This window comes from Phyllostomus hastatus, unplaced genomic scaffold, assembly GCF_019186645.2.
Source record: "Phyllostomus hastatus isolate PE091 unplaced genomic scaffold, TTU_PhHast_1.1 phas_contig_147, whole genome shotgun sequence".
NCBI classification, from domain to species: Eukaryota; Metazoa; Chordata; class Mammalia; order Chiroptera; family Phyllostomidae; genus Phyllostomus; species Phyllostomus hastatus.
Genome location: NW_025333603.1, coordinates 6824585 through 6847415, shown reverse-complemented (window position 1 = coordinate 6847415; position 22831 = coordinate 6824585). Strand labels below are relative to the sequence as shown.

Here is a 22831-nt window from a genome sequence, read left to right as displayed (position 1 = left end):
TTCTAGATTGGAAGTTATATCCTTCAACCATTGAATGTATTACTCTATTGTCTTCTTGTTGCCATTGTTTCTTTTGAGACTTTAGCTCTATTTAATTGATGCTTCTTTGAAAGTAATATAGTAATATGTCTGCCCCCTATACCCCACTGCCCCCACCCCCACCCCTTTCCTGGCTGTTTTTAAGATTTTTTCTGTATATTTGGTTTACAGTAATTTTTGCTGTAAACCAAATATCCTTCTTGGAATTCTTAGGGTTTCTGAAATCTGTGGCTTAGTGTCTTTAATTTGTTTTGAAAAATTCTCAGCCAAAAAGTGCTGCTTTTCCATTTTTTCTTTTGTCTTTGTCTGGTGTTCCAATTACATTGATGTTACATCCTCTCACTCTCTATGTTGCTTACCCTTTCTTCTACATTCTGTATCCTTTTGACTCATTCTTTTTTGTTCTGATGAGTTTCTTCTGCTCTTTATTTGATCTGATCTTCAGTTAAACTCATCATTGAGTTCTTAATTTTGCTTATTACTATCTTTAGGATTTATGTTATTTTAAAAATCTATATTATTTATAATTGAAAAAATTTTAAGTAAAAATCTGTATCATTTATAGAATGGTTTTTAAGTCTCTGTCAGAGTTTCTAGTTTTTGTTGAATGTAGTAAGCATAGTAACTTCCAAAGCATGGGATTGTTTGTTCAAACATCTGGAGCTCCTTAACCTGTTTCTCTTGTCTTGGTTTTCATTTATGTGTAGTTTTGTCTCATTGTGTCCTTGGTTACCTTTGCTTATGTATCTGAAAACTGTTTTTAGAAATAATTTAGCGGCTAAGATGCTTTCTTTTGCAGAGAAGATTTTCATGTGCTTTTGCTAGCCAGGTGCCTTAGAGTCACTAACTCCCTGGGGTTGTTTTAATCCATTTCAGGCATCATGACTTTTCTGGGCCACCCAGATGGCTGAGCAGTTGTTTTAATTCTTTTATTCTTAATCCCAAGGTACAGTCCTTTGAGAGCCTAATCAAAACATGACCTGTTTACCAAAGGCCCCACAGTTGGTGGGCTATAGTTTCTAACTTTTGGCCTTACAAAGCATTTTATTTTTACTTTTAAGTAGACTTCAATGTTAGAGCAGTTTTAGGTTCACAGAAAAATTGAGTTAGAAAGTACATGGTGTTTTCATATACCCTCTACCCACCCATGTTGACAAGGCTTTTAAGCTATTGCTCAGTCTATAATTCCTCACCTGGAATTTACAATACCTATAGTGACCTGAAATACCAGGCTTATCTTCTAGATATTTGACCTCTCCTAGATCTGGCCCTGTTCATTGTTTAGTACCTTGTTATTTTCTGATAGCTTCAACCAGCTGTTTTTAAATTTTTATTTATTTTCAGAGAGGGAAGCGGGGGTGGGGGGGGAGAGAGAGAGAGAGAGGGAAACATCAATGTGCGGTTGCTGGGAGTCATGGCCTGCAACCCAGGCATGTACCCTGACTGGGAATCGAACCTGCGACACTTGGGTTCACAGCCCGCGCTCAATCCACTGAGCTACACCAGCCAGGGCTTCAACCAGTTGTTTTTAAATAATTCTAGCTTTTCTAGTTGTTCTCAGTGGGAAGGGAACTTGTCTACTATTGAAAAACAATTTTATTCCTCTTTTTATAAATTTCTGTAAGTAGACAGCATTTTGGAGGTTAGAAGGGTGAACCTATTAGGAAAATGGCACAACAAAAACATTCTCTATTAACATAATGGTTAAAAATTTTTACTTTCAATAGAGCTATATTGTAGAAATTAAGGTTTTAATTTTTATAATCTTTTATTCCAGCACGTGATGCTGATGAGCGAGAGAAGTGGATCCATGCCTTAGAAGAAACAATTCTTCGACATACTCTTCAGCTTCAAGTAAGAGCCTTTACATGGCTTCTGGATAGTTTATTAGTTTGGGGGGTTTTTTGGTCTTGTTTTCTGTTTTCTTAAATAACTGTGATAATAATGTAATGACAAATTTGAATTTCTGAGTTGCTTATTCTTACCTTTACAGTGTTATATATAATGTATAGTAAAATTATAGTAAAATACTGATTTTTATCTAGAAACGAGACAGTACAAGGCAATGTTGAAAGTGAAATGCTATGTTAAAATATGCCAGATTCCTTTTTTAAATTTAGTTTCTATAGTTGGTTATTAATATAACCAATCATTATACAATGCATTAATCTGTTGTTAATATACAACGCATTAATCTGTTAAATTATGTACAATGCATTAATCTGTTGCTGAGAAGTTGACCTACTTTTTGGTTAAAGGATTTGCCAATTACCGCATGTGTTGGGTGGTCCCCTGAAAAGGAAGTGAAAGAAAAAACCCAAACTGGTTAAGAAAAAAGCAAACCTGGCTTAGGTGTAGTTTGAAGTAGGCACTTAAACAAGGTCATGAGGACCCAGACCCCCGGTCTCCATTTCTCGATTCCAGTTCTTCTGGGTTGGCTTCATTTTTGTTTAGGTTCTCTCTTTTCAGTGGTAAGATGGTTGCAGCAATTTCAGCCAACCCTTGTTGGGACTCCATCCAAGTCCATTATTGTTGTTTCCGGATGTGATAGGACTAATAGGATTAGTGCTGATCACCTTCGCTTCAGTTATTTTCCCAACCCTGACCAATCACAATTTCAGAGTCATATGCTCCACCCCTGGAGCTGAGATGTTATCTGCTTCACCGGAAACACAGTGCTGATAGTGTTGAAGATGGTCCATCCCCACCCTCCCCAACCCAAGTAAAGTTAGAATAATGAACATAAGATGCTGAGTGACAAAAACACCAAGTGTCTACTCTGCCATACTGAAGATAATTTTTTATGTTTATTCTCCAATGAAAGAGCATACATTGTGGCATATAGAGGATTTTCTTTTTTTTTTTAAAGATTTTATTTATTTATTTTGAGAGAGAGACGGGAGGGAGAAAGAGAGAGAGAGAGAGAAACATCAATGTGCAGTTGCTGGGGGTCATGGCCTGCAACCCAGGCATGTACCCTGACTGGGAATTGAACCTGCAACACTTTGGTTCGCAGCCCGCGCTCAATCCACTGAGCTATGCCAGCCAGGGCTGAGGATTTTCTTTTGATTTACAAGATTGAATTATACAAGACTGATGTTTTATCACCCCTTTTTTCTACATATCTGTGTCCTATACGAGGAATTGGTGTGAATAGACAAGGTAGTATAGGGCAAGAGTCTATAACCTCCCCACTCCCTGTCTGTTGAGGCAGCTCGAATTACCTCCTGAACTCCAACTCCTGTCTCCCACCCCCAACCCTGCCCTGGTCTGAGGAAGAATTGTCTTCCACGAAACCTGTCCCTGGTGCCAGAAAGCTTGGGGACCACTGGTATAAGGCATCCTATAACATGGTGAGTTCCCCATCACTTGAATATATTCAAGTAGAAGCATTAAAAATATAATTTGAGGATGTGGTTATTAAGAGACTTAGAAGTTGAAATTAAGAACAATCTAACAATAGCCAGAGGGGAGCAGGGAGGGGACAGTGGGGAGAAGAGTTTTCAGGAACTACTATAAAGGACACACGGACAAAACCAAGGGGGAGGGTGGAAGCAAGGGAGGGAGGTGGGTTTGACTGGGTTGGGGGGGAAGTGGTGGGGGTAAAATGCAGACAACTGTAATTGAACAACAATAATATAATTTAAATAAAAAAGAGAGACTTAGAAGTGAATATGAGCTGAACTAGGAGATCTGTAAATTACTGTATGAGCTATGCTTTTGTAAAACTTTTTAATTCAATTTTTTATTTATATTTCGATACTTAGTTTTTGTATTATAAAGGAATTTTAGCATTTATTTCTGAACATATGGTACAAAACATTTTACGTAACAAATAATTATAAAACACAAGAACAAATTTAAAGTATTTTAGGTACTACCCATATATAATGTGCACCTTATTTTTCCTCAAAAATTTGGGCGAAAAGAATTAATTATACAGCAAAATATGAGTAGAAGCATGAGAAGCTTTACACAATAAGAAACTTACTGTACAGATTTGATTCAGATAATTGTGGAAATGACTTAAATAATTTCACTGCTGGGATTATACCCTAAGTACACTGAAACACCAATTCAAAAGAACCTAGGTACCCCAATGTTCATAGCAGCACGATTTACAATAGCCAACTGCTGGGGGCAACCTAAGTGCCCACCAGTAAATTAATGATTCAAAAAACTGCGGTACATTTACATGATGGACTACTACTCGGCAGAAAGAAAGAAAGGAGCTTCTACCCTTTGCAACAGCATGGATGGATCTGGAGAGCGTTATACTAAGTGAAATGAGCCAGATGGTGAAAGACATACCATATGATCTCATCTGTAAGTGAGATCTAATCAACAAAACAAGCAAGCAAGCAAAATATAACCAGGGGCATTGAAATAAATAGCAAACTAACAGTGTAGCCAGAGGGGAGTGGGGAGAGAGATAATAGGGGAAAATAGGAGAAGGATTGTCAAGGAACGTGTAAAGGACACGTGGACAAAGCCACAGAGGGTAGGATCAAGGGTGTGCAGTGCTTTTTAAAAGCAACTTCATTGTTGGTTTTAAAAACCAATTTCTTTAGGGGTTTTTTGTAATTAGTTGAATAAATGAATGTAGCATCATTTCAGCATATTTGCAATTTAGTAAGAAGATAAGTGGTTTTTTAAAATTTAAAAAGAATTTCAGTTACTGTTGACATTCAGTATTATATGAAGATAAGTAATTTAAGAATCCTGTTAGACAAAATGTGGCAGATGAAATTCCCTCCACAGTTGGCTAGACTGACATTCATGGTCTAATCTCAGCCTGCTCTTCTTTTTTTTTTTTTTTTTTCCCAGATTTTATTTATTTACTCTTACAGAGAGGGGAAGGCGGGGAAAAGAGAGGGAGAGGAATATTGATGTGAGAGAGAAACATGGATTGATTACTTCTCATATCCCCCAACTGGGGACCAAACCCACAACCCAGGCGTGTGCCCTGACCAGAAATTGAACCTGAGACCTTTCTCTTTGTGGGATGATGCCTAACCGAGCCACACTGGTCAGGGCTCAGCTTACTCTTCTTGATATTTATGTCACTGTACCCCTACATAAACCTGCTAGAGTGCTGCCACTTACTCGTTTTCCTCTGAACACTTCTCTTCATTTCTGGTCTCCACATTCTTGCATGTGATGCTCTGTCTACCTGAAATGCCATCTGCCTCTGTTCTGCTTAGGCATACTGCTCCTTTTCTTCAAAGCCCAGTTCAGGGCTGACCTCTTTTGTGGAGCCCTGCCGCTGACTGACCCATTCCCCAAATTCAAAACAATATGCCATACTCATCACACACATCACTAAGTCTTCCTCCTCTTTATCTTGTAACATACAATAATATAACTCTTACCTCCCCAGTTAGAATGCAGAATCCTGAAGGTCAGGTACCTAATTTGGTCCAATTTTGGAATTTATGAGCTTTTACTAAGAAGATAGCTTATGTGTCTTTGCCAATAACAGGAAGAAAAAGATAACGTTGAGAAGTCTTAGACTCTATGATAGTTTTGATATTTTAAAATACATGCAGTACATAAAAGTACTTTATATATTTTTTCTAAAGTTAATGCAGAGGATAGGACACTTAGAAATATGTAATTAAATGTTAATTTGACAAAAAGGTAAAGATCTTCTTCCTGTAGTTAGTGAAGTGTGGTGAGAAAGAACCTGGCTTTGGCGCCAGCTCTCGACATTGAATTTACTCTGAGTTCCAGTGTCCTCATCTATAAAACGAGGAGAATGAAAGGACCTACTTCATAGGTTGTTTTGACCATTAAAGGAGTCAAATAAAAATTTGTTGAAATAATGCCTAGCTGTCATAAGAAATCAATAAATATTAGTTGACATTATTAATACAACAACTCTCAACCATTCCCCATCCCAGAACTTGGCGTTCTAAGAGGGCTCAATAATGGGTAGTTAAATGAAGAAATAATGAAGGAATTTAAGAACAAACAGATGATGTATAGTTGTTTGTTGAGTACTTTGAGATGTGTAACATACCCAGGCACTGTGGAATGGGCCCTCGTGGAACTCTCTTGTCAGTGGGTGTGGGAGAGGGTATTTACATTTCTTCCTTTTCATTGAGTTTCATCTCGATGTTAACCATTGAACATACCGCTTTGGCCTTGTTGCAATGTCTCCATAATATTGAATTTAAAAGTATTTTCTCTTTAGTCACAGTTTTCTTACCTTCATCCTCTTCTACCACTTCTTCCGAACTTTTCTTCTCTCGTTTGGTCTGAGCTCTAGTTCTCCATTTTTCCTTGGCCATTTAGTACCTTTCAGTTTTATTTATCTCACCCCTCAGTGTAGAGCTTGTGGTCATCTTCTTCAGTGTTGATTTTGCTGTCACCCTTAGAATTTCTTGTCACTGGATGTTTTGTGCCATGTGTGCATTCTGCTTACCACGGCCGCCCCCCCCGCCCGCATATTATATATGTATATATATACCACAATTTACATTTTTTCTAACTTTTATTGGATATCTGTAACTATTTAACAATCCTCTTACTGACTTCTTGTTGATTTCCAGTTAAATCCTTACGGTGGAATCTTTTCATTAGTGTTCAGAATCTAATTAGAGCCTCTTTTCTTCTTATAGAAAATGATCTTTCCTTTTCTTCAGTAGTTCTTACTGACTTCACTTACACTTTCTTCCTCTGCTTTGCATATTTCGAAGGAAAAATATTCTTACTCTTTCCCAAAGTTAACACTTTACCTGTACTCTTGACTGCACGATGTTTCATTTGAGACAAAGACCTTAATCTTTTACCCTTCATTAGGCCCCACCATTTTCATGGGTTCAGCTAAAATTTCCTCCCCCCATTTTTACATCTTACATGCTTTTCTTTTGGATTTTGCCAGTTCGCAGTTTCCCTGGAACTCAACCTCAACATGGCTAAAAGTGAGCCTATCACCCCTTTCTTCCCCAAACCTGTCTCTTTATCCAATTTTTCTTTCTGTTAATGACAGCGTTATTCTTTAAGCCAGGGAGGTTTGAAATTTGAGAATCCTTTTAGGAGTAATTTCTAACCTATCAAACCTGAGGACTCTTTTTTTTTTCTTTTTTAAATAGAATCACTTACACCCCTCCCCTCACATTAACTTAACTATTGTTTTCGTTACATCTTGCCAGCTCTATGTCTGGTGCACTCCTAATATTCCTGGATTCTCTTCCTCATCCTATAAATGAGCAACTATAATTAACTGTGAAAAACCTTCAATGGATTACATTTGCCTATAGGATGGAGTTAAACTTATAAGGGGATTTCAGTCTCTCTTTGATTTGACCCCAAGCTACCTTTCCATCCCCTGTCCCTGCATGTACCTGATGCTCCACACGGAGATCTTTCCTGCTTCCAAGCTTCTGCTTGTGCTGCTCTACATCCTCCCGACCCCCAGTCCTCAAACTTGCCTCTACAAGATCCTTTCCAATTATTCAAGACCCAGTACACATGTTACCTCTTCATGCCACCTTTTTCTTATCACTGTAATAAAAAAAAATCTCTTACCTCCTCAACCTCTGCTGTAATTTTCACTTCTGTGCAGCCCATGTAACATTCCGCTCTTAATAATAATAGCAGCAATTAATACGTGAGCACTTCTTAAATACCAGTTGTGTGGGCTTTACATGCATTATGTCTTTTATTAATATAATATTATATAACTCATCTCCAACTTGAGATTTTAAGTTTTATTAGGCTTGGTAGAAAACTTTCTTATGGATAGTATATTCCCCATAATACCTGTGCAAAACCCAACAAACACTGTCTAAGTATCAAAATATGGCTTAGGAGTTAGTATATTTAGAGCCATGGTTCTGGCTCTGTCCTTACTTGCTGTGTAATTTGGGGCAAATACTTAACCTTTAGTTATCTGATCTTTAAACATAGGTATAAAACTTCAGTAAAGTAGTTGTGGTAAGATATAATATTCCTAACACATTATGCCTTATGCATAGAAGGTACTCTGTACATATTAATTCCATTCTTCTTTCCATTCTAATTGGCTGACTTCATCTGGAGCAAATCTTCTACCTTTTCCTCTTCTTTCCATCTTCCCTCTGTTCCTTTCCTTTTCTTGTTCTTTCTGTTCCTCTGTGGGTATCTGCAAATTGCAATTTGGATAGTCTGAGGATGAGAGAAGACAACTAAAACCTTCTTTCTCCTTTCAACTCCTATGGAAGTTGAGTTTCCCATACTCATTCTAAACTTGTATGTTAGCTTGTGATATGTTTTCATGTGATTACATTCAACTAAATTAGGATAGTCCTGGAAAAGAGGCCAGAGGGGCTGCTTAGCTTCTTAAACTCCGCTTGTTAGCCTGTAAGAGGCACTCAGTGGATGTTTGATGATACGGATTAATGGAGGGAAACCTTTCAGATTCTTTAACTAGTAAACTGTACTACCAACTGCCTGCTGTGATATTCCCATACAGGCAGGGATTGATCATTGGAAAAAGATTTAGGATTTTACATTCTGTAGGGTTTGCAGTATTCTATATTGTGCAAGATATAATGAATTAGAGCAGTTGGTCTAGATATCATACAGATTACTACTTACGGTGTGAAAATGGTCCTGACAGGGTACAGATTCTGTTAACGTTTGGCATGCACACCCCACTGCGGAATGTGCTGCTCCTGCCACCTCAGCACTTTGTTCTGTTCTGACTGCTGGGAAGCCTTCATTTGTACAGCACACGACATGAGGTCAGTTGGATCTCACTTCACACACATGTAATTTATATGATCCAGGCTCTTCTGTGACAAGTAGTAGTAAGTGCTCGGTGCCAACTTGATTATAAACAAAAACATGGGCAGTGAAATAACTTGGTAGCACTTGGATTTAAGGTTGTTACTGAGCTGATTCAGTGTGTGCTTATACAGATGGGCCCTGATTTAGGGTGGTTCAATTTATGTTTTTTTACAATGGTGCAAAAGTGATACACATTCAGTAGAAACTTTGCTTTGAATTTTGATCTTTTCTCTTGCTAGCAGTGTGTGGTGCTGGGTGGTGGCAGTGAGCCGCAGCCCCCAGCCATGCTCTTACGAGGGTCAACGATCAATACTCTAGCACGGGTGTCCAAACTTTTGGCGTCTCTGGGCCACACTGGAAGAAGAAGAGTTGTCTTGGGCCACACATTAAATACATTGTGACATGTAATCACAAAAAAATCTCATCATGTTTTAAGTAAATTTATGATTTTGTGTCGGGCTGCATTTTAGGTTGGACGCCCCTGCTGCAGTGCACTCATTGTCGTGTTAGGTGATTTGCCCAACTGAAGGCTAATGTAAGTGTTCTCAGCACGTTTAAAGTCGGCTGGGCTAAGTTACATGTTTGGTAAATAGGCATATTGAATGCATTTTCAACTTAATGATAGTTTCAACTTATGATAGGTTTACCATAAGTTGAGCATCTTACAATTTTTATAGGTTATCAGAAATGAAAACACAGAAGATTGTGGTAGAGACGTTTTAGATCTCAGTTTGAAAACACTCGCGTAAATGTCTAATTGAATAGTATAAGACCATTAAGTTTTTTACTTTTATGCTGTGAGTAGATACTTAAAAAAAATTTATACTAAATGGCTTCTGTGATTATTCTTTGAGCTAAGAAATTGAGCTTGGTTATCAAATTGGAATTTCATTGCTACTGTCTTGTAATTTGATATTTTTGCACTTTAATGCTTCCTCACTATCTATTAGCTTTTTATCTCAAGCCCCTAGAGAGCAAGGCCATGATACCTTGTATAAGAATATGGCTGAGGGAGTGGGGCAGCTGGTAGAAACCTTACCAGAAATGCCATTGAATCTGTGGATAAAACATCATTACCCATGAAGGAGATGTGGTGGAATGCAGACTTTAAATCATTATCGAGGCTGAAAAAACAATGGAGCTGTTTTGAAATCTCTCTTCAAAATTAGATACTTTGTTATGATAATTACAGAATTCTCAAACTTTTGTTATAGACTATCACAGATTAGTATTTACTGTGCAATTTAGGAGACTAGCTGAGAAATTAGTCTTTAATTAGGACCTTGATTCTACCCTCTTTTCTATAATGGCTATATGTGTAATTGGGTAACTAAGATAGCAGAATTTTTTAATATTTTTCTTGAATGTTAAGCTACTTTACTGAAGGTTAGCTTTTTGAATATGTAATTCAATTTTTCAATATATAAAGCTCTGTTTACTATCATTGTAATGTTTCCTCTAGCCTCAATTAGATTTTTTTAAAAGATTTTATTTATTTTTTAGAGAGAGGAAGGGAGGGAGAAAGAGAAGGAGAGAAACATCGATTTGGTTGCCTCTCGCATGTCCCCAACTGGAGACCTGGCCCGCAACCCAGGCATGTGCCCTGACTGGGGATCTAACTATTTGCAGGCTGGTGCTCAATCCACTGAGCCACACCAGCCAGGGCTAGATTTTATTTTTGTGTCAGGTAGAAAAATAGATGTGTTTTGTTTTTCTCCCTTGAGGCTCTTTGTGTCCCAAAGGAAATGACTGCAATATAGCTGTGTCACCTCTCCCACAGGTAAAGGGTTTGGAGAAGTAGCCAGTTACTTGGGTTTCCTGTAACAAAAGACAATTCTACTAAGGGCTGTTGCTGACACTGTTGTTATTACTGAGGGGAGTTGAATTTCTGGCTCCTACACTGGGACTTAGAAGCCTAGGCTTCGTTTTTTAAATTAATTCTATTTTATTAGTAGTGGACCATCTATCTTAAACTCTTGGGAAACAACTAAATAGGTGATACAGTTTTATAGAAGCTAAAGGCTATCATTCTTTTAACTGTCAGAAATTTAACTGTGTTTTTATGGAAATCTTTTAAGAACTTACATATTTTCCTGCCTTCTCTTTATAAAAATAGTTAAAAATTTTAAATAGTGCATGCTCAAATCAGAACATATAGAGAATATGTTTCAGAAAAGTTATTGATTTGGTAAATGTCCAGCACTTCATGTGTTCCATGCACTATAATAGTTGTAAAGGATATAATTGTGAATAAATGGCATATTATCCTTGCCTTTACAGAGCTTGGTCTAGTACAAAGAATAAAGATCATAATGAAGACTGAATTTTTTAAAGACTGCTAATGACATGTTAAACTAAAAATTCTAAAAATTGTTGAACTATGAGGAAGTATGTAAAATAAAAGCAACACCTTTTCCCACACCCTTTCACTAATGTGATGTTAGAGGGCATAAAAGCCAGAGCATTTAAAATGAAGAGTAATTACTTAATACAAAGCAAGTTCACCCATATTATGGCAAGGAGCTGTGTACTTCCAACCAAATTTGTCAACTCGTGTTATTAATGAAATCTATAAGTTGTTTCAGAAGAAAGTTAAGTGACTAATGGAGATTTTTACCTGCAAAAATTGGGGCAACAGAAACTATCTAATGTGATTTTTAAAATTGAGTGGTAATGAAAAGTTCATAAAGAAAAACATCAGCCTTCTGCCCATCCACTTTCTTTGTCCTGCTTGCTAGACTAGCCATTTTCATCCCTTTTAGCTGTTTATGCTGCTGTTTTTATAGCATAGTGCCTGGTGTTTCATTCATTCACCAGACACCTTTGCTAAGGACACAGTGGTAAACGAGGTAGTATTATGTACTGCCATAGCCATTGTGGGGCGTTCATTCCTCACCCGAAACAAATATTTCTTTATGTTTGATAAAGTGTTGAGAATTACACATAATTTACAAACTTTTGGAACATGATCATAAGATAGACTGCTTCTACCATATGCCAAGTGGTGTATTTATTCCATCTGGCCAAAGTTTCTACCTGAAAACTTCTTGGCTGACTTCAGTTTTGAGACTTCTGGTTGCTGGTCAGACAAAATGGTGGAGCTACATCTCCTGCTTCCAAGAGTTTTCTTTTAAGGTTACCTGCTTCAGTCATTTGGCCTGAATTGCTATGCAAATTACTAGGGAAACTGATTTTTTTAAATCAATTTTTTTCTTCTTTTTTCCTTCTATTTGTGTCAAAAGTATATGTGATCTATGTCTGAGATGATATCAGAGTGAATGTGATTTTAGGTAAACATTAGTGGACTCTAGCAGAAATAATATTCTTTAAAGTAGTACATGAATTCTGTATAAAGCATTCTTTTCATCTTTAAAGCCTATTTTTCACTCAGTAGACTTCTTGCCCTTTTAAAAATCCCCTCACTCTGAACCTTAGTGTTTTTATTTTTAATTGTTTGATATAAAACAATCTGCACCTGGTACAATGCAATCAGAGGGAAATTTAGAGGGTTTTGTTTTTCTTGTATTTGTTTTTAATATTTTCTAGTTTTATTGAGAAATAATTGACATACATCACTGTATAAGTTTAAGGTGGGTGTACAGAATGATTTTTTTTTACTTGTTAATCACTAGAGTCTGTTCTTTATCTTGGGGAAAAAGGTACCAATTTAATTTAATCACTTAGTTAAGTAGTTCAGAAACAAGTATTGAAGGTCCTTTTGATACATGGGTACGTAATCAGTTGTCATATATGGGTTTAAGGCATTGATAACTTAACCTTCTTCTGTAGCAACTTATAGATGTTTTTAAAAAGAGTTGAGTTGCCAAATTTGCTTAGAAGTACTACAGTTTGGGGGGATAAAATGGGTCATGTTGCCTTGTGTTGTATAATTACTCTTCATTCTACATCTTTTATGCACACTAACTTTATAGTAGGATTAGGAAAGTGAGAACTATATATCTATAACAAATACTTTTCTCTAGTATGAAACCGTGGACTGTAGCTATGACCTCTTTAAATATATATGCAATTGATGAAAACTCAGTATCATTATTAAGTGACTGTCATAAATCTTATTCTTAATTGCTATTACCCCAATCTTAACACTTAAGCCTGTCAATAAAAACTATTGACAATTGGGCCCACTAAATTTTTACTACAACTTAACTATTCACGTTAAACTGTCAAAAATGGTAGTGCATTAGATTTTGAAACATCTACCGACCCATGATGATGGGAGATTTGGAGGACACTTTAACAAAACAACACTTGTGAATACATTGTTAAATACAAAGTCCTTGATGACCCCATAGGTGTTTCTGTCTAGTTAGGGAGATAAGACATAAGCACAAAAAAAGAACTGGTAAGCAAGAATTATATATAAATAAGTATTATGTCTCTTATGTAAGGGTCAAACAGTATAGCACATAGACAGAATTAGAGATATAGGCTTTTCCCCTGGGCCTGGAGAACTGTTTAGTCAGCTAACACTGAATTAAGTCCTTTGGCCTGCTCAGGCACAAAATTAACTGCTAGAAAAGCAGATAGTAAAGGAAATTTAAAAGGGTATCATTGGAAGTTGTTAGACATTGACCTTGACCATCTGGCAAAATTAATATATTTTTTCTACATCACTGTTTATAATTTGATATTTATCACAGAATTGTTTATTTTTCAGAATCTATTCCCATATGAAATCCATTATTGAACACCTAATATATGCCAGGCATTTGGCTAAAGACTCAGGATATGATATTTAACAAAATCAGATATGTAGATCCTTGCCTCATTAAGCTGACAGTCTAGTGGTGAACATAAACATCAAAGAATAATGCAAATAATCTGATTTAAAAGTGGGCATTAGATCCGAATAGACATTTTTCCAAAGAAGGCATATAGATAGCCAACAGGTACAGGAAAAGATGCTCAACATCATTAATGACCTGGGAAATGCAAATCAAAACCACAGTGAATTATTACTTCATACCTGTTAGCATGGTTGAAATTATGAAAAAGGTAAGAAATAACAAGAGTTGGTGAGGATGTAGCGAAAAGGGAAACCTTGTGTACTGCTGTGCAACCATTATGGAAAACAGTATGGCAGTTCCTAAAAAAATTAAATAGAGAACTATCATGTGATCCAGTAATTCCACTTCTGGGTATTTATCTGAAGAACATGAAAACTCCCATTCAAAAAGATTCATGTACCCCCATGTTCCCCTCATTGCAGCAATGAGTGCCCCTCATTGCAGCAATGAGTGCCCCTCATTGCAGCAATGAGTGCCCCTCATTGCAGCAATGAGTGCCCCTCATTGCAGCAATGAGTGCCCCTCATTGCAGCAATGAGTGCCCCTCATTGCAGCACTATTTACAATAGCCAAGATATAGAAGCAATCTAAGTGTCTCTTGATGGATGAATGGGTAAAGAAATTGTAGTGCATGTGTGCGCTCACACACACACAGTAGAATGTTATTCAGCCATAAAAAGGATGAAATCTTGTCATCTGAGACAACATGGATGGACCTGGAGGGCATCATGCTAAGTGAAACAAGTCAGACAAAGACAAAGACCATGTGATCTCTATGTGGAATCTAAATTAAAAATAAAACAAGCTCATAAATACAGAAAACTGGTGGTTGCAAGAAGTAGGGAGTGGGGGGTATAGGAGAAATATGTGAACTGTTTTTTTTTTAATTTTAAATAAATTGAACAAAAACTTTTAAAGAATAATGCAAATAGAAAGCAGAGCAGTGGTGGGAGGAACTGACTGCTGAAGGGCACAGGGAAGTTTTGTGGTGCTGGGAATGTTCTGCGTCTTACTGGATGGTTACATGTATGCATACATTTATCAAAATATATTGAACTGTACATCTAAAATGGATGCATTCTTTTTATGCAAGGTCAAATTCAATGAAGTTCATTAAAAAGAATAACTCATCATATGCAAACTAGCTGTGATGAGTTTCATATAAGAGAGTTGCATGGACTGTGAGAACATAAAAGGAAGAATTCATATAGGCAGGGAGATGTTGATAAGTAGAAATAAAATGAGTGAAGGTTGGGGATTGGTGTCAAGGGGATAGTGTAAAAGACAGGAATAAAAGCATGGCCTAGGCCTTGAGGTGGAAGGTGCATGGCAAATTGAGGAAGCTTGAAAAAGGTCATTGTGTGGAGTGCAGAAACCAGGGAGTGGAAGGTACAAGATCGAGCTAGTGGGTAGGTAGGGCTAAACCTTGCAGGCCATTATAGACTGAGCTGTATCCTAAGCCCAATGAAAAGCAGTTGAAGTTCTTTAATTGGGGGTGGTGGTGATGAGGGTATAATGAAATTGGTTTTAGAAACCAGTTACTGTGACTATAATGTTGAGAATGAATCGGAGGAGTTAGGGTAGATTCAGGAAGACTTTACTAAGATTATTGCGGTGGTGATGGAGACATGTGGACAGAATTGAGAATGTATTTAGGAGGTAAAAATGACAACTTGGTGATGGATTGTGAAATGAGGAAGGTGTTAGGGACTGCTAGGTTTATGGTCTGCATAATAGAGTGTATAGTAGTGGTTTTCATCTGATATAGGGGTCTCTGGAAGAGGACCAGACTTTTGAGGAGTGAATCTGAGATGAAGGAATTGCCTTTGGTTTTGGACATTTTTTTTTTATCCTCACCTGAGGACATTTTTTCATTGCTTTTGAGAGGCAGGAAGGGAGAGAGTGATAGAGACAGGAGGAAGCAGGGAGGGATGGAGGGAAGGGGCGGGGCTGGGACATCAAGTGGTCGCCTTCTTGTTTGCACCCTGACCAGGATCTAACAGCAACCTGGGCATGTGGCCTGAGCAGGGATTAAACCTTGACTTTTCCGTCTGTGGGATGATGCTACAACCAACTGAGCCAGACTGGCCAAGGCTGGTATTAGACATTCTGAAAAAAATTACAAAAAACAAACTGAAGAGATCTTTAACAGTGCAGCAAGCATTTATTGAGCCTTTTGTGTGCAATTTACACTATGCTAGTTGTTGTAGAGGGTAGCAGTAGAGCACAAAAGTTTATTAGACACTTAGGAGTTACATATATATATATCAACAGCTGTGAGGAAAAATAGTAAGAACAGTAAAAGATTGTCCTCAGATCAGTAAGTTACTCATTTATGCCTGTGATTTCCTGTATTTTGGAGGAATGATTCTGTCAAGGTCTTCTAAGTCTGGATTTTTTATCTAATTCGAGACTATGACTTTTGGATTCCTGAAGCATGTTCACAAGCCACCTACATTCCTTATGGAGCTGTGGCATAACATCAGGCCCACGTTGTTTCCCTGGATTTTTAAATAAAACGGGCACCATGCTTTTGTTTATTGACATAGTGTCTCCACCTCCTCTCACTGCCTCCTCCTCTTCAGCACTTCCCCGGCACTCGAAACAAACAGCTTTCCGGAAGTAAGCAAAACAGTTTATCAACATGAAACTTGGCTCTACAGCTGACAAAATATTTGGCGATGTTAACCTAGAAGCCGATGGGTGTAAAGCGCATTTAAGTCCGTGACGAGGCCCTTCCTTACTCCCCACTCTGTAGGAATCGCAGGACAGAAGGCCAGAAAGCCTGGCTGAGTTCTCTCGGGCGCTGATCCCACTTTCCTGGGGGCAGCAGCTGCTGGTCCGCGGCGGGTGAGGCCGAACCCCTGCCCGGTGGGGTCTGGGTGGGACCGGAGAACTAGAAAGCCCGCTGGGCACCCACAAGCTGCAGACTGCTCGTCCCCTGGTGGCCTGCTCTCTCCCGCCTCTCCTCCCCAAAATCAATCGTCAGCCTCTCACCTCCTACAGCAGGTGACCCGTGGCCAATCGCCAGGGGTCTCTTTGCCAGGAGCCTACAGGCCCAGCCAATCGGTGCGGCCCCTAGGCTGGGGAGGGGCCGGCCGAACAGGGGTAAGGGTAAAGGGGTGTCCCGGGGACCAGCTGAACCTGGCAGGACTGTCCGCGCTGCTGCCTGGAGGTCTGCGTGGGGGGAGGAAAAGGGGTGCTCGGAAGCGGCCCCCGGCTCCCTCCCCTGGAGGCACAGAGGGCGGGGGCCTTGGCGAATGGCTTTCTTGCCGGCCAGTTTCGGAGTGAGTAGACCCCACGGGTCTGGGAGAGGGGCCGGCCCCCACCCTGAGTACCTGGGGCCGTGGGCGCGAATTTTTTCTCCCCACCTCCTTTCCGGCTCCCTCTGGGGTGAGTACACGACGTGGCCGTCCAGGCCCTCTCATCCCCGGGAGCTCTGCTCACTTCCCCTGCGAGGATGAGTTGGAGGCTGAGGCTAGGGCCCTCCTGTTCCACCCAGAGGTCATTAGCCACCAAACCAGATTGGAGACAATCTCTTCCTCTTTTTCGGTTCATTTTTGTGTAGCTCTGTTTTCCTTTCGAAAGCTGTTGCAAGATATTATTTATTTTAAACACAAAGTTAAGCTTTCTCTTAATGTGAAAGCTTAATATTGCCCAGTTGCCCATTGAGAGAGTCTTCAGTTTCAGGCCAAACATTTTCTGTTGTTTTATTTTTGGCATTGTGTTCTTGCCTGGCTCCGTTTTGTGTGTGTGTAGTCATTATGGGTGTTGTTATTTGTGAGTATGTGTATGGGGAGGGAGGTGGTTTTAGGCTTTTTGGGTATCTTGTGCAAAAATATCTAAAACTTTGGAGTAGTTTTATGGGGCTCATGAAAACTGAAAGGAAAGATTCAGCTTTTCAGCACAGCTCAGTTATAGAAAGTTGAGTAATGAATAGACTAGGAAGCACATTTGAATCATACATTTTTTGCAGCAAATTGAAATTTTTTTTATGGAAGAGTAAGATTTATTGAACTTTTTGCTAATTTGAAGTAACATTTGGTTTTGTTGATTAAACTGTTTACTTTCAGCTCTGTAGGAAATTAAAAACAAATCAAGTCATTATTTCTCCTATTTCAGTGGAGAAGCTGGGAGGGATCTTATAATAGTAGTTGCAGTTTTAAGAGTTTCTGTAGTAAACTTTAAATTGGAAATTCTCATCCATTACCTGTGAATCATCTCTCAGTACATTGCCTGTATTGAACTGAGTAGGTGATAAAGCCCTTTAATGAATAGTGTTAACATCTCTCATTTACCTGCACTTAAATTTTTTAAAACTTTTACTTTTTGAGCAGCCAAGCAATAGACAACTGGATGAAATCACCATATTACCTTTCCTAGCACAAGGAAGATATAAACCACTAAAACATCAGAGTTTTGGTCTGAGGGCTTAAATGGGAAATAAGAGATAACAGAGAAGGCGGGATCTGTTTCCAGACTGAACTGAGTTTGGCTTTCATTGAGATAACATAGCAGAGGCTGTGGTCACATTCATTTTGATATTTCTGAAGTCCTAGATGGTATTTTTCTTTTACATGTGAAAACATTGTGTGTGGTAGTAATCTAACTGCTTAACCATCCACAATTGATAAGAAGATGAGCAGAGAATTTAGTTCAGTGTAAATTTCATTGAACCGAAAAAGCATTTTGTAATATGAATATATTCTGCTGATTGGAAAATTTAGGCAGTTTCCTGGTTTGCAGTTTATTGCTTGAGAAAGAGGATATCAGGCTTTATTCCAAAAAGGAAATTCTAGAATTTCCCCAGGGGGATGTCAAGTTCTATCAATATCTAAACTTTATAGTGTAGAGTGATAACTGATGTTTATGGGGATTCTGTAGAAGATGACAATTTTTATGATTACTGTAATATACTTAGCTTGAAATTACACTCAGGAAGATTTTTCAGGAGAGGTTTAAACAAAGATTACTTTTGAAGAACTAGTTTTAAGTGAAATATAACTAAGCCAAGCATCTCTCCCTAAAAGTTCTACCACATGCAGGCCATTTATAGCTGTTTTCCGTCTCTGGTTTTTCATGTCCATCACCAGGTTCTATTAAATTTGCCTTAGTAATATAATAGCTCTTGGATTTGGTCTCCTTTTCCCACATGATAATGCTTTATTTCAGGCCCTCATCATCCCTTACCCAGACTTGGCAAAACATTTCCTTAAACTTTTGCCAAGCCTTCTAACTAGTCTCTCAGTCACTAGACTCGCCACACTCTATCCAAAAATCAGATCCTGCTGGATCACTCTTGTGCTTAACAATCTGTTTGGGGTTCCCCTTGCCAAAGTCCAGCTCTGTGGCATGTCCTTTAAGGCTCTTAACAACCTGCTCCTAATTTTTCTCGCTCGAGTCTAGGCTTAGCTGCAAGTGCTCCACCCAGTGTGTCTACTCTAGCACTGTGAACTGTTCATCATTTAGAGCATGTCATAGCTTTTCACAGCTCTTTGTCCTTTCACAGCCTTTCCCTCCTGCTTACAATTATAATTGCTCAGGAATCTGTCAAGTGATAAATCTCCAGTTCTTCCTTTAACACACAGCGTGTACATTACTTTTTCTCTGTTTTTCTTCAGGCAAAGTGAGTTAGAATTGGACCTTTGTGTGTACAGTGACACTTGTTCATATCTGTATTACAGCCTTCACTAGGTTTTACTGCACATTTTCTGTTCACTTACCTGAGTCTTGTCTTAGACCCCAGTCTCCTAGAGGTCAGAGGTCCTTACTCCTCTTTGTGTCCCCACAGCCTTTGTCCTTAGTCCAGTGCTCAGCACATAGTAGGTGCTCAAACAAATGCTTTTTAAATGATCAAAATATGTAATTTAACTATTTCCTAAGTGTGCAAACCTTTGATTCAGTTGTATTATAATTAAGTTTATTCCAGTGAGTGAGAAATGTTTTCTAAGTCACCAGGCTCCCTGATTGCTGCCACACTTGAAAGACAGGATTGGAGAAAATGTCAGAAACTAGGTTGTAAATGGTGAGTTGATTCAAAGACAAGCAGCTCACCCCTCCCCCATACCTTCCCCTCCCCGTTTGTATTGACCTCCAATGCAGCTGAAAGAGTGCTAACAGCAGTGCCAGCACAAATGGGTTCCATGGTAGTATCGTAGGTGAAAGAGCTTGTTGCTGGCTAGAGAAGTCTGGGAGACTGCTTGGAAGTGGTGCAATCTGAGCTCACTCCAGAAGATTAGGTAATGATTAATTATATTAGCTATTATCTGTATTGTCCTTAAAGATGCCCTTTGAAGGTGGTGATAGTACCTGGCACACAAGAGCTATTCAGTGAATGTTTGTATAATGAAGGAATACTAGTGGTTGCTCTGTGTCTATTGTCTGTGTGAAGGAAGGGGACAGAGGGAGGGAGAGATGGAGACCCAGACCTGCCTTTCCACATTGGAGCTCATTTATTTCTGGAGACATGATTAAGAACTTTGCTTCTTTGCTCCATTGACTGAACAGCTTATTTTGTTTTTTCCTAAATGTGCCACTTGAAACAAGTTACTCTGCTTACTCAGTTGTTTCTTTGCATTCTCTGAATTCGAGTGTGTTTTAAAATCTGGTTTCATTACATCTCACTCAGTTTCAAGGTTACACTAAATGATAAGAGTTTATGTGTGTGTGTGTTTAATCCTTGCCCGAGGGTATGTTTATTCCTTTTAGAGAAGGGGGACGGGGGAGAGAAAGAGAGAGAAACAAACATGGATGTGAGGGAGAAGTATTGAATGGTTGCCTTCCCTCCTACAAGCACCGTGGCCCAGGACGGAACACCCAATCTAGGTATGTGCCCTGACCAGGAATCGAGCCAGCACAACCTTTTAGTGTACAGGACAGTGCACCAACCACCTGACCCACTCAGCCAGGGCTGCTTGTGTTTTAACATTCTCTGCCATACCAGGGAGGACTTGGAACCTGTAAATTCTTATTATCTTTATTTAAATGAAATTAACTTTTTTAAAAAGTAAGGACCCCAAGTTTTTCCAGTATGGTGAGGTATTTCCGCACCTGGTGAACATGGAGATACTGGCTTCAGAGAATTCTAAAACTGGAAGGGATCTTGGAGTTTTAGTTCAACCTCTGCCTATTTTTGTAGTGGAAGAAACAGTCTCAGAGAATCCAAGTGACTTGCTCAAGGTTACACAGTTAGAGAATAGAACAACTAGAACTAGAGCCCTATGGTTCTTGCTTTTATTATTTCTCGAGGGAACCAAGGTACTGCTCTGGTGCTTCTATCCATCCATGGCTTACCTTACTCCCCAAACCCCAGCAATTTTTCCAGGTTAGCCACTAATTTTGGTTTCCTTTTAGATTCAGCATCTAGCTCTAAAAATATTTTATAGTTCTCTCAGAGAATATTGTTCCTCCTTTGGCATCCCACTTTCCAGCCTCTCTTTGTTCTTGTTCTGGCCCTGAGTCTGGGAGTTTGCCTTTTCAGTTATTCTCCATTTTCTTGAAGATTCATTCTCTGCCTTTCTTGGCTCTCAGCTTCATCAGGCTGACTTTGCAGCAGGTGTTGCCTGCCATCCTTAGTTCTCTGGCTTCTGGCTAGGGTGAGCTGATGGGAGGCAGCAACAGAGGATGGAAGGAAGAAAAGAGAAGAAGTTGGAGGGTATTTTATCTTGCTCCTTCTCTGATTTGGTGCTTTCCTCTCAGTAGCCACTATTTCCTACAACTAGAGTGTCCTTTGAGTAGCTACTCCTGTGATTCATCCTGGTAACGTCTCCTTCCTTGTTTCTTCAGCTTGAGGTGGTGAAGGCTTCCCTGCCTTTTCTAATTCCAGGGTACTTCAGCATCCCTGGTTAGTGTCCTTATCCCTGCCCTGGAGTCAGTGAAGAGGTGTTCAGACATCCCATCTGATCATGCCGTCCCAGCAGGGCCCACCGCTGTAATACCGCACTTCCCCATTGCACCTCTGTCCAATCCTGCACTCTGATCAAACATTGCCTCTGTGAGACCTTACTCACCCTCCTTAACTTTCTCCTTGGTATCTCTTAGTACCTTTCTCATAACACTTATTTCACCATGCTTGATTCAGTTATTTGTAGACAGATGTTTATCTCCTCTAATAGATTTGAAACTTCCCAGGGGAGGGTCTATATCTATTTCACCTTGGCACCCCCAAGTCATCCAGAAGGTGCCACAGTCATAAGAGAGTCTCAAGGAGTAAGTCGTTACTGTAACGCTGACCTCTAAGCCCAGAGTAACACGTGTAAGACGGTGCTGAGGAGACGACTTCGCAGGAGACAGTGAGTCGTCGAAGGGTGATGCTAGTTGCCATTGCTGGGTCTTGCTTCTTGTACGGTCTGCATAGAACTGTGTCTTTCCTCCTATTCAGTTTCTCATTTGTTTTTGTAAAAACTTTTAATTAGCCTTAAAAAATGCAGCATCCATAGTTACAAAATAAATTCTTTATAATAACTGAGTTATTTGCAGTTTGTTCATGAATACTCTGATTTTTGATCTGTAAGGACTTCTTGACTTTGATTACTTTTTATGTTTAAATGCCAACAAATACTCACATTTCCAAATTTCTTATTTCACTCATTTATAAAAATTTTTACTGAGTACTTACTACAAGCCCAGCACTAGGCAGGGAGATACAGTAGAGAACCAAACACAGTCCTGTCCGCATGGGCCTGTGTTCTAGCTGTATTTCTGACCACCTTGGTAGATTTCTGACAGTTAAAGAAAATCAGGGGTAATGTTGGGTTACATTTGAAACAGCTTTAGCAAGAACCGAACCTGCTTCCTTCTGTTTGATATTTACTGGCAGCTAAACTCAGATATATAAAAACTGTTTTGACATATATACTTTTTAACCAATAAATGCCAAACCAATTGTAGAATTTATTCTTTTTATTTCATGATTATTGTTTTTGCTTTATTTGGTTGGTTTGTGTGGGATAAAAGCCTTTTAGAACCTTAAGTGTCTATCGGTCTGACTAGTTTACCATTTAGCTTCCTTGGGTGTTAATTTTCTATGAGATGTTTTTTATACAGAGAGTTCCAGTTTTGTTAGAGGAATATGTCAGGTTTTATTTTTGAAAACATACTACAATCAAATTTTTCAGCAACGATTATGCTGTGAGAATTCTGCAGTTATTTCCAATTGTAACTACTAAAATCACTCAGTTTAAGGATTTGTGTTTTTAATGTAAATTTCT

At 38.9% G+C, this 22831-nt stretch overlaps 1 protein-coding gene across 9 annotated transcripts in view; it reads left to right on the top strand.

Moving 5' to 3' along the window:
• Nucleotides 1-22831, top strand: part of OSBPL9 (oxysterol binding protein like 9) — a 132766-nt gene that overhangs the window by 58798 nt on the left and 51137 nt on the right. For 5 of the 9 annotated variants that reach the window (XM_045858250.1, XM_045858242.1, XM_045858232.1 and 2 more), the window contains one exon: nt 1817-1893. In XM_045858250.1, coding sequence (XP_045714206.1) covers nt 1817-1893 — 77 coding nt within the window. Of the gene's footprint in view, nt 1-1816; nt 1894-16455; nt 16473-16712; nt 17016-22831 lie in introns of those variants that run through there. The other 4 variants (XM_045858267.1, XM_045858257.1, XM_045858275.1 and 1 more) reach the window with 3 other exon arrangements.